The sequence below is a fragment of the Dermacentor variabilis genome, chromosome 11 (assembly GCF_050947875.1).
Source record: "Dermacentor variabilis isolate Ectoservices chromosome 11, ASM5094787v1, whole genome shotgun sequence".
NCBI classification, from domain to species: domain Eukaryota; kingdom Metazoa; phylum Arthropoda; class Arachnida; order Ixodida; family Ixodidae; genus Dermacentor; species Dermacentor variabilis.
The window spans coordinates 11,730,747-11,742,082 of NC_134578.1; the positions used below are offsets into that span (position 1 = coordinate 11,730,747).

The 11,336-nt window shown below is 43.8% G+C and overlaps 1 protein-coding gene across 1 annotated transcript; it reads right to left on the reverse strand.

Annotated features, from left to right (window-relative positions):
- Positions 1–363: 363 nt before the first annotated feature.
- Positions 364–10,993, reverse strand: LOC142564800 (uncharacterized). The gene is made up of 6 exons (XM_075675963.1): positions 10,783–10,993; positions 9,203–9,266; positions 4,353–4,510; positions 3,513–3,586; positions 3,346–3,429; positions 364–2,106 (listed from the first exon to the last, which is right to left on the reverse strand). Exons 4-6 carry the CDS (start codon positions 3,568–3,570, stop codon positions 1,913–1,915), a joined length of 336 nt encoding a protein of 111 aa, XP_075532078.1. The 5' UTR covers positions 3,571–3,586; positions 4,353–4,510; positions 9,203–9,266; positions 10,783–10,993; the 3' UTR covers positions 364–1,912.
- Between the last annotated feature and the right edge of the window lie 343 nt (positions 10,994–11,336).

Here is an 11,336-nt window from a genome sequence, read left to right on the forward strand (position 1 = left end):
ATAAAAAAATGCATGTGTAACTATCGATTCGACTAAACGTAAATCATCCATGAATCAAAGAAATCAAAATAATAAAAAGCTCATCAGTATCCGTCAAAAACACAGGTGGAAATTTTGACACAGTCCCGAGAATAACATGCATTAAAAAGAAATGTGCAGATACATTGCTCGATAACAGCGTATCGCGAAGTAATAGTGTGGAGTGGGCGTATATTTCGCTTGTCTCCACTACGCATTAAATGCCCACATGCTTGGCGGACGATCTCCTAAAATTTAAAAATTGTTTAGATGAACTCGCAGAAAAATTCATTTGCAAGTAATTCAAGTAAAACAAAATATGATCCAACATTTTTAATAAGAAAGCTTATAATCACTGCTTCAGAGATAACCGCTATGGTCAACAAACATTATTAAAATTTTAAGGAAATACAAATGTCAGCAGCAAGAAGATCATCGTGTTCGGTTTATCCCATTGAAACCAGGTGTGTTGAAGCGTTTGATATGTGGCCCTTTATAAACGCCAGAGTCGCACAAATTGATATCTCGCAGAATACTACAATGTACAATTGTAACATTTTCATACTAAATGTTCCGAAAAATGATAAACTGAGAAAAAGGTTACAGGTCTGAGTTAGCGCAGGTATGAAATCATACTTAAATATAGTTTTCTACCGTTTAACTTTCAAATGTTTTCTTGCAATTGCTGAAAACCAATTCTACGTGGCAGGTAGACTTCATTATGTGTTGCATGGCGATAGTATACACTGAGGGTTAATTCAACTGGCTGCATATTGAGTGAGCTCAATATGCAGTGAGTGAAAGCATGATGAAAGTTCAGTATGAGTGAAGGCATCATGAAAAGTCAGAAGGTCTGGAGTCACAGGTAAATTCGTCTGATTCTGGATGTTTGTTAATGAAGGGACGCCGCAGGCGTTCTAGTCTCTGCCACTAGATATTAGGCCGTTAGCAAATAAAAATATCCTAGGACTTTGTCAAAAATACTCTTCTATGCTCAAGCAGCTAATAAAGCACAGTCGCGCTTCCTTCGGGCATCAGCCTTACGTCGTCGCCTGTTACTATCAGGCGACGTTCCGCTGTAGGTGTATGCTCAGTGAGTCGATCTTTCTTTTTTGGCATATATCGCATTCCCGCTATCATTTCCCTAAGCGTAAGCTAGCCAGCCGTGTGCTACACTTGTTAATCAGAAGCGATCTTTACAGTACGTGACATGGCCCTGCTCAGCCTTCGCCCACAGCACCCCAACAAAGGCAGCTGCACTGCTACAAGCCTGTACGTAGCTTCGCTTCGAGTTCTGTAGTACACGTTATTTTTTCGTATCCTTTATCGCAAACCATGACACGAAAGGTTCCTACCAACGAGAGGGGAGCGATTCGGCGTGCATCGCGAGAGGGTGGTTCAGTAGGTGCCACTTTAGTGCTAGTATACAATGCAGCGAATAATGACACGTTCTTTTATTTAATGTACTAATAACACGTCGATTTATTGTGCGACACACATTTGCAGGTTATACCGAAGTTCATGTTCATGACAGAGTGGAGCACACAGAGCGGGCCCAGGTGGAACGTACTGTCAAGATCGCCTTTCTTTGTTAATGGCCTGCGCCTCTTCCTTTTTCTCCTCCTCTTCAGCTAATGTTTAGCAAGATACAATTTCTATCGTACTGCAGTAAACGTTTATTTTTAACTGTAGGCTGGGTGCCTATTGTGTTCGTAAAATACTACTTCTAACATGTTCAAAAGATTCTTTAGGCTCAGCTGAGAACTACTTTTGCCAGCATGTGCGCACGCAATAAACCTTGAATTTAGTTGAAACCTCGCACAATCATCTTTCCTATCTTCATAACACCGCTGTTCCATCTTGCACCAAATGTAGTCGCCGTGTCTTCCCGGAGCTATGGCAGGTCCAGCGAGAAGGCAAAAAGCCCTTCAACTGCTACGGGCATTATTGTGGGCGTTCTCCACGTGCATGTGGGGTTGTACATCTTGTACTTCGGAGAGGCGCCGCAGTTTTGGTCGTATATGAACTCGCAACAATGCGCCGATTCATGAAGGCTGTCGGAGCGGCGCCAGAAGGAGCAGCCCTGGCCTGCACAGTAGAAAGGAAACTATTACCAGAGTACAATTACATCAAGCAGACGGCCTATAGCACATCGATTCAGTTTTTTTTGCTGTGTGAATGTCTACTCATGAGGTTTATGTTGCTCATTTTCTATTCAGTAATGTAAGCGTATTTCTGAAGCTAACTTACGGAGTGCGAACTATGAATAGGTGAGACCCGCTGAAAGATGTCATCTGAAGTGCTCTTTCTTGGAAGGACGAATAAACTCAAGGGATTCGCAATGAAGCAGATGGAATAATTCACCCTGCAAGTTTCACACTGCAAATGCGGCCACCGACGTCATCAAGAGGCACAATTTGCTGTCTAGATGTCTCTGACTTTGTGGCTAGCCTCGTGCTGATACACCAGTGAAGATGCCAGAACGATTCCTACTTTGAATCAAATTACGTTAGGCGCCGTTTGAAGCATTGCACGCTTACTTTTATTTCAGTAAATTGTCACTATTTCGTCTTGCAGCGAAATAAGACCGATAAGAAGCCAGCAGTAAATGAGGAGCTCAGTAAGTAATCTACGTATAAGATAAAAAAGAAATTGGGCAGACCTTCGAAATTTACGACAGCAAGCAGAAGCCAGTATGACTCACCGTCGCTGTTTGTTTTACGACTACTTCGTAAGTCGTCACCCGAGGAGGGATGAACATTTTACTTCATCTCTATTTTCTCTAAAACAAGGGCTGATTTTTTTTCATTGCTATTGTTAATTGTCCGATATCCAAGCAATAGCTGAAAACTATAGTACTAGGAGTGGCTCATTATGAATTTGAACCACCTGAGGCTATTCATCACGCGAGCGAAGCTTGGTATGCGTACGCTTTCTAATTCCCCTCCATGGGAATGCCACCGCCTCAGCTGGAAATGGAAATCGCGATCTCGTACGCAGCAGGATGGCATCATAACCACTGAGCCACTACACCGCGTACAAGGTGTTTAGAGACACAGGCAGAAAGCATTGACACTGAATGTTGCAAAGGCAGCTAGATGTGTGCTGTGAAAATTGATTCGAGTCAAACGTTTTTTCAAACATAGATCGTGGGCCACTCATCTACCTTCGAGCCGCCGACTTAAAGTAGAAAATGATTGCAAGGCACCAAGGCGAGGGCATACAGCCTTGTGTCTTCCGATTCAAGAAACTGACAGCACGAGTTCTCGAGGGCACGCTCTTGTTCTACATCGCTGTGCTCAGTATCTGCTGTAGCACCACACTCACCGTCACCAGCGTACGGGTGGCGAGCAACGAAACAAGTGGCACATTCAATGTATATGACGTGAAACGACTCGTCCGGGCCACCATCTGAAAAGTATTTAAGGGCTCTATTACATTGATCCATGCCATATGCCTGTCATGACTACGGTGGTTTATCAAGTTATACGCACTATTGTCAGGAACAAAGGTCTTCTTGTTTTTGGCAACGTAGCAGTCTGTCGAACTCATAGTCAGCTTTCCCGTCCTGCAAGGAAAGACGACATCGCTTAGATCTTGCACTTCTCTAGCTTTGTTACAATGGTTACTTACTTTAGAAGAGTTATCTATCTTCAGTTAACGCAATTACCACTTTGCTCATGCAAAATGTGCAGGTTACGTAACATTATTCCGTAGCGCCTATTTTTTATGCTGACCGTCAAAAATGTCCTGCGCGTTGCTGACCCACAAATGGAGCATCGATATATAACTGCAGTTTCGACTAGTCGCTGTGATGTAGAAGAAAATTACCTATGCATTCAATGGAAGGCATACATGAGACGTACGTGGTACACATTCTTACTGAATTTGGACCACTGGTTGCAGTATTAGCAGTTCAATACCCGTGCTATCGTTCGGCGGTTCAAACGGCTGGCATATGTGCTTGTTTGGGTAATGCATGCCCACGTGATCCATTTCTTGAGTATGCCCCGTGATGTATGTATCAGCAAGCATATTATATGAAGGGTCCCAAAGTTCTTGGTCCTTAATAATTATTGAGCGTATAAGACGTGTGATCTTTCGTGGTTTTTCCCACCGCAATTTGCGAATTTCTCGCAATTAGCGCGAACGGTGCTTCATAAAACATGAGCACACAAAATATTCTCTCATTGCTTTTTGCTCGTAGAAATTCAGTGACAGTCACAGAAGAGTATAAGAGTTTCAGACATCATTGGTTTGTCCTGCAAAGCAAAATCAGTTTACCGTGGCTTTGCTAGTGTAGCTTGTAAAAGTTGTGTTGCAAAGGTACTCACAGATATCCATCTTCCCCAAAAGTAAAAACTGCGGGGGTGCTGAAGTTTTCGTATGACCCATATCGGCTATATTTGACACACTTGGCTGTTCCACCAAAGTCAGCATCTTCATAGTAGTTTCTGTGGATAAGGTACCATTCTCCAACGTCAGGATAGCACTGAAAGATAAGAAAGGATAAAGAGCAAACAAAATTTGAGCCGATAATAAGTGTGGCCATTAATTTGTGACATCAGTATGAGAAACAAACTGATGGTCTCTGAATTACGTGTATCACATCAGCTGCTCGTTTTTAACTTTTCGAGAGAGAAGTAAAATCGATCGTGCGCGGAGCCACCGAGCTCGCATGCTTCAGACAAGCTGATTTTTGCGTTAATTTCGGAATTGTTCGAAAAGTCTTGAAATTAAAATAAATTTTATCTTTCAATCAGCATCACTGCTTTGGAAGCGTTCGGCGAGAGCGATCGCCGCAGCCTGGTATACTGACTTTCAGTTAGAGCCAAATTAGAGCCAACAGCTTTGCGAGGGGAGTCACGCGACTGAGAAGTCAAGTAATGATCGAAGCCGCTTTCCAGCTAAAATTACCAGCTGCATTTGGTGGCGCAATCTCTGCGAATCGCCGGTGCAAATAAGACCCATGTCTTCATGTTTTACCTCAATAAAGCAACTATACATAATTGGCTAATAAATATGTGTGAGATATGAATGTGTTAAGCGCAAGAACAAGAATTATGACAATGTAATTGTACGTACGCTCTGTAAGCACGTATAATTATACAGAATTCATGGCACACATTTCTCTGACGCATTACAGTGTTTTACCCCAATACTTTCTTCGCGAAATACTTTTTACAAGTGCATCCCTTATTCATGCATCTATCACGATATTATATTCAGCTACCTTGATGAAATTTAGCTGGTATGTCTAGTGAGCGCACCTTCAATTGTTTGTTCGAACCGGGTTTAATGTATTGTTTGCGAAAACTTGTGAGCCTACTGTTTCCATCACATGCTTGTTGCATGATTATATGCTAGAAACCCTTAAATATTAGCAGCTCGTCTGCCCGTTAGAATTTCACAGTTTTATGACGGCAATAGTTAGCTTCCATTATTGTGTTCTTTTACGCATAGCCAGAGAGCACCTTTTCTTGAAGACAAGAAAGCATGACAGGAGGACAAAAATACAGGGAATCTTCAAAACGAGCACTGCGTACAAACCCCGCCTAATGAATGAGTTTACTCTTAATCTAGGTCACACATTATATTTGAAACAACCACCATAATTGAAATTGATATCTGTCAAAATATTTTTCTCGTTTACACACTTAACTCAGCTGGTGTTCGTCCAGTTCGTTTTCTACATTTCATGCCCTTTTGTTCTCTTTTCATGGTTGATGACAAAATAGAATATTATATAGCCTGAATTACTATGTCAATGCACTGTCCTGTTTTCACACTCTACAGAGAACATTATATTGAAAGAGCTACTTCATGTCGTTTCTGGATTAAAGAAGCACATTTAACATCGCATAATAGCCTTTTTTGTCTTTCTCATATAAGTTCTAGCGCTTCGTTCTTGACAATTCACGAATGACGAAAAACGTACCCGACTTGAATCTTGGTAATCTTGTAGGTCGCTTCTCAGCTCCGGGTATTCAGGGTTATTCGCGAGTATTAGCGGAATCAATGTGATTAGCATGCCTAGATAGGCTTTTAGAGACTTCAGACCCACATACATCGTCTACTGTACAGAGGCCGTACAGAGCCAAGCTTGCAAGTCTTGCAGTGGAAGAGATGAATTGTCGCACGATCGTCTAGGTGCAGAGCTAACGCTTTGATTTTGCTATCTCAGACAGCCCTTTCAGGAAGTTCATTCAGCTGTTTTCTTTCCGGGGGTGATTGCACTTGAGGGGCTGTAACGCGCTCTCAAAGCATTTAGTGTACATCGATCACATTTGGACCAGGGCCCTATTATTCCCGGATGCCCCTATACAGATGATCAGGCACGTAAACATGATCGCTCTCTTTTGTCACGGACTTCCGCCATATTCAAGTAACATCTGCCAGCATCAAACTGCCCAGGCAGGTCACAGAGAATATACGAAAGTCAAACGGGAAAATAATGATAGTCAAGCGTATGACTTGAATGGTAAACTTGATTTAACCAATTGCTGGCTATAGATTGTGTCCGGGCTTTACGTTGTAAGTGCTAGCCTCCCTTTCTATTTCCTCAGCCATCTCTTCTCCCTCCTCCAGGTACCGTGTAGCGTAGGTCGACTGCACCTAATCAGCCTCCCGACCTTCCTAGATATCGTTCCACTCTATTTATCTAAATAAACACTATAGAATACCTTGAGTGCGCAACCAAATAAAGGTGACATTTAGGACCTATAAACGACTACCAATCGTGTGCTCGGTTAATCGTAAAACCTCAGTATGGAAAACGCAACTGGGAAGAAAGTGGCTCCCGTGGGCTGGTACAACAATACTATGATGAGCCAAACCTCTGTTCAGCAAATTTGTACCTGAAGCCCAAGCTGTCAATGAAGCTTTCTACGTGGAGGTTCCGAAACTTTTCAGTGGGCATGTGTTCCGCACGAGGCAAATTTGCACAAATTGCCGCAAAAAGGGCGCGGGATTCTACACCACAATAAGGCCCCTGCACACTCTCTATTATTGATTTCGTGTCCGTGACTTTGTGGCAGGCCATTCCATCGCTGTGCTGGACACTCTCCCTACTATCCAGTTCAAGACACACTACAGGAAGCAGTAAACACAGCGTAAGAGTATGCAACCGCAGAGGGACTCGTCTGCGCAGCTGAGAAGTCGGAGCTGCTGCTTGTATTCAACAAACGTAATAAGGCCGATATACCACCGAACTCCACATTGCATCTCAATGGCAACCTTATTCTAAGGGTGGAGAAGTTCCGTGTGCTAGGTTTTCACCTTCTATACTACGGGAAGGCGACACATACCCTACACATACTGCGTTAACAAGTCACCCAAGTGATACACATGATAAAGCGCATTAGGAACCGCCCACAAGGACTCCTAGAAAAGACGTACTTTCAACCGTGCAAGCCCTCTTAAGTACCAGGTTAACCTACCAACTCCCCTCCCATAATCTGACTCAGACCGAGACAAACCGGATGGACACCTTCCTCCACACGGCACTATAAGCAGCTCTGGGATTACCCCAACATGCGTCCACGCAGCTCCTACTATGACTCTGGGTGCGCAACATCATTCGAAAACTAGGGGAGCAGCTGAAGAACGATATGGATGAGTGAGTATGATAGGCGTGACACTCGGTCCCCAGAGGAACAAGATGGCTGTAAATAGATGTTTGAGCAGGCGGATGAAAGATGTGAATTTGGCAGCTCCTGCATGCGGGCGCGGCGCAGGCTTCGAAGGAAACCGTAAGTGAATAAGCGAGGAATCCAATGTTGGACACATTGTAAAAAAATGCGCCGTTGTTTTTACTGTACTTTTCCCGGCAGCTATGGTTGCCAACTATTTCCCGTAAGATGCACAAGCATCCGTAATTTCATTCCACTGCACTACAGTAACGCGCCGTCCTATTTACAGCAATTCCCCGTGAGAAAATATAGATGTCTAATTTCTTTCCCCCGGTAGCGCAAGAACATGCTGCAATTTACAGTAACTTCCCGTAAGAAATACAGCTGTCTAATTTCATTCCCTGGAACCACCATAACAGGCAGTCATATTTACACCAATCGCCTGCAACTTATACTGGGTTCTGTAATTTGATTGCACGGCACCCCAGTGACAAGCTGTCAGAGTTACCGCAATATTAGCAGTTATTCCGTAAATAATCAAATTGTGCTTTTCTATAAAATAGATGACCTGATATATTTATTATTCAGCATCATTAGAATATCATGCTCACTGTAAAAGTGTCTTTTATTGTCGTTGCCGCAGACTCTTCTTGGTTTGCCAGGCTCAATTTACATTAAACTTTACTAGTTATTCATTGCATCTGAAGCAAGACTAAGGGAAGAATAAACATACTTCGAAAGAGCTGGCTGACAAGACAACCAAAAGCAACAGTTGATACCAACATTAACATATGGTAACCCTTATTTGAGGCATGTTGGAAGTCACGGTATCTCAAGAAAAAAGACGGGAAACAGCCTAAGCAAATAAAGATGTCAAATTGATAGCAAAATAACGAAGAAGAGCAATCTTCTGGTGTTAGACTACAGTGCACCACTGAATTGTGATACCCCTGTTTGGCAAGCCATGTCGGAATATGCACTTAGAGCGATCTGTAATGTGTCTGGCCATAAACTGGAACCATATAGTGCCAAGATGTCTTAGCGTATTGGTCTGTCTTGGCAGTAATGTTACTTTTATGGGATCTACAATATACACAAGAGGAATAGTGGACAGCAAGCTTTTTGCATCTACACCCTACATGCTAACTACAATGAAAGCATGAACAAGCACCTTATTCTAAATACGGACGAGTGACGTTTGCATCAGCAGAAATGCTGCGGACTTAAACTGCTGTGTTAGATAATTGAGAAGGTAGAAAGTAACTCGTTTACTGCGCAAAACAAGCTTTCTGGCAGTGCTGAAGAAAAAAAAGGCATTTCAGGCTAATTTCATAATTGGGGTGAAGTCCAGGCTGGAGAATGGCAGGATGCTTGGGCTGTGGGGCCGAAAAGGAACACAGCGTATAGGATAGGTGCACGAAAACTCTTTCGCAGTGCTCTCTCACTACACCACAATTCAGTTTAATTTTCACAAATAATTATGCTTGAAGTATGAAAAAGATATACGCAAATGGCCAGTTGGATTCTTTGATCCGATGCTCAAGGATTAGTACCTTTCGGACCCGTGTTATGGCCGTCGATTTTGTGCCGCGACCTGTGTTGATCCCAAGGAGTACTCTGGAAGAAGGCAAGCCAAATGGAAAATATTTTGATATATTTTGATAAACATTTTTACGCTGAACGCTTGGTTAAGCTACAGTGAAGGATCTAGTTTCCTTTCCATTGATACAGCTAAGTTCGGATTTCTGACAAGAGAAAGAAAATAACAAGTTCCCGTTTCCGGTGCAAAAAATTTTAATAGCGTAGCCGCTTTACCATTATTCCCACTAGCTGGATCACACATATCCAAGTCTAAAGAACTGCATTCGATAGCTTTGTTTCTATGAATTCGGAAAAAAATATGAGAATCTCGTTGCAGCAATTGCAGCATAAGTGAAAATTTCATTAGAACAGGAAGCAGAAATGCAAAGCATATATAGGCGGAATAACAGCCTTTGTTATCGATATGACGAGCATATCCTAAAAGTGTGTCTACCTGAAAATGGCAAGCGCCTATGATTTTCCCCCGCGTGACATAAACGACCAATAAAGGATATCATAGACGCGTGATCCGAGGTACGCACAGCAGTACGCAAAGCGAAGCAACGGGAGCGAGCATACGTGCTGGCGCAATTGAACATAAGTGAAAAAAATTACACGCAGAATCTCCTGTGGCAGTTATGTGAATGATGCGTAAGCATATGATACTAATCGCCTGCTGCTTCGTCATCGTATGCTGCTGTGTTTGGTGTAACTGCCATAACCACCACGAAAGAATCGCGAAAAGAAGAAGCGCGGCTCCAATACCAAAATGTTAGCTAATACCATCATAAGACGACGAAGAAGAGGCGAATAGTGGCGATGTTCGCTCATGTTATATGATGCTGCGTTTGGATGATGCCACTGCTCCGTGGAAGATGAGCACTGGCCGCTGCCTACGTGACGTAAATGTTTGTTGGCTTCTTATGATATGACTAGTAAATGAGTAGTGTCACACCTGGTAGACCTCATACGTAGACGTGGTCGATGACGCTGCCTCCTCTCGATGCGAACCATTATCATTCGTTATCAGCCATATACGGTAGCGGCTGCGCACGGCGCGGCCACGCGCGCCCCATACTGAATAAATCTGCCATGGGGACACAGTGCGTCGTAGCCGGACACAGTAGCCGAGTGCTATAGCCTCTCTAGCTTCGTGTGCGCCGTGTTCTCGCCGCTTAGTTCGCGTTGAAGGGAGAGGCAGCACGAAGGTCGATTCGCTCGCTGCTGCAGGCCCTACCCAGAAAGCCATGGACGCACGGAGGAATGTACGGGGTTCTTCTTTGGGTAGGCGTAGAAATGCTTACGCATTTAAAAGCAAGGAAAAACGTAACACAATACACATGCACTACTCTACGCGGACAATTAATACCAGAGCATGGCGGTCAGATAACGCCTCCCTCACAGGCAACGATGTCCTCGTTGCCGAGCACCCAGTTCGCTTAGCACATGTGTTGTACTACAAATGCTATACATTGCATTTAGCTTCACTAGCGTCAATGCTTGTCATATAAGCGCAGCTCTCAAAACACTCTCAAACTGAAAGCGTACTCACCAAACTGTAGCTGCTAGGCTCCTAGGCAGACGTAGAAGCAAAATACTAGGTCCAATTAGTTGGTGAAGCAATAGAAATATCTTGCCGCCGTCCTCACATGCATAGTCGCTTACTTCTGCATCCAAATGCAGGCGCGGCAAAACGCTTCTAGCAGCATCTGATATGGTGGAGCCCAGGCTTGTGAGGGCAGGGGGTGGCAAAACTGCGCGTTCTGCGAGCCCTCACAAGTTTCGCAACAGGCATCGCACGCTCATCCATTTGCTCGTCTTTTTTTTTCTCCCTTCTCAAACAGCGCGCATGCGCGTGACTTGAGCAACGGAATCTCGCCGTTTTTTCTCAGTTCAAGTATTGCGCCGTAATGTTTACAGGGAAGAAAATGCTTTAAAAAACGGGCACCTTCTACAGTGCAGCTGGTGCACTCGCCGTCGACGTCCGTGGTACGCGCTGTTTCCTCGTCACAGCCTGCGGCAGCCAAGCCAAGTACCAAACTCGCGGCTGTAGAAATTTACGCAACTGGGCGCCGACACCTGAGAATAGCGGACCCAACTGCCAGT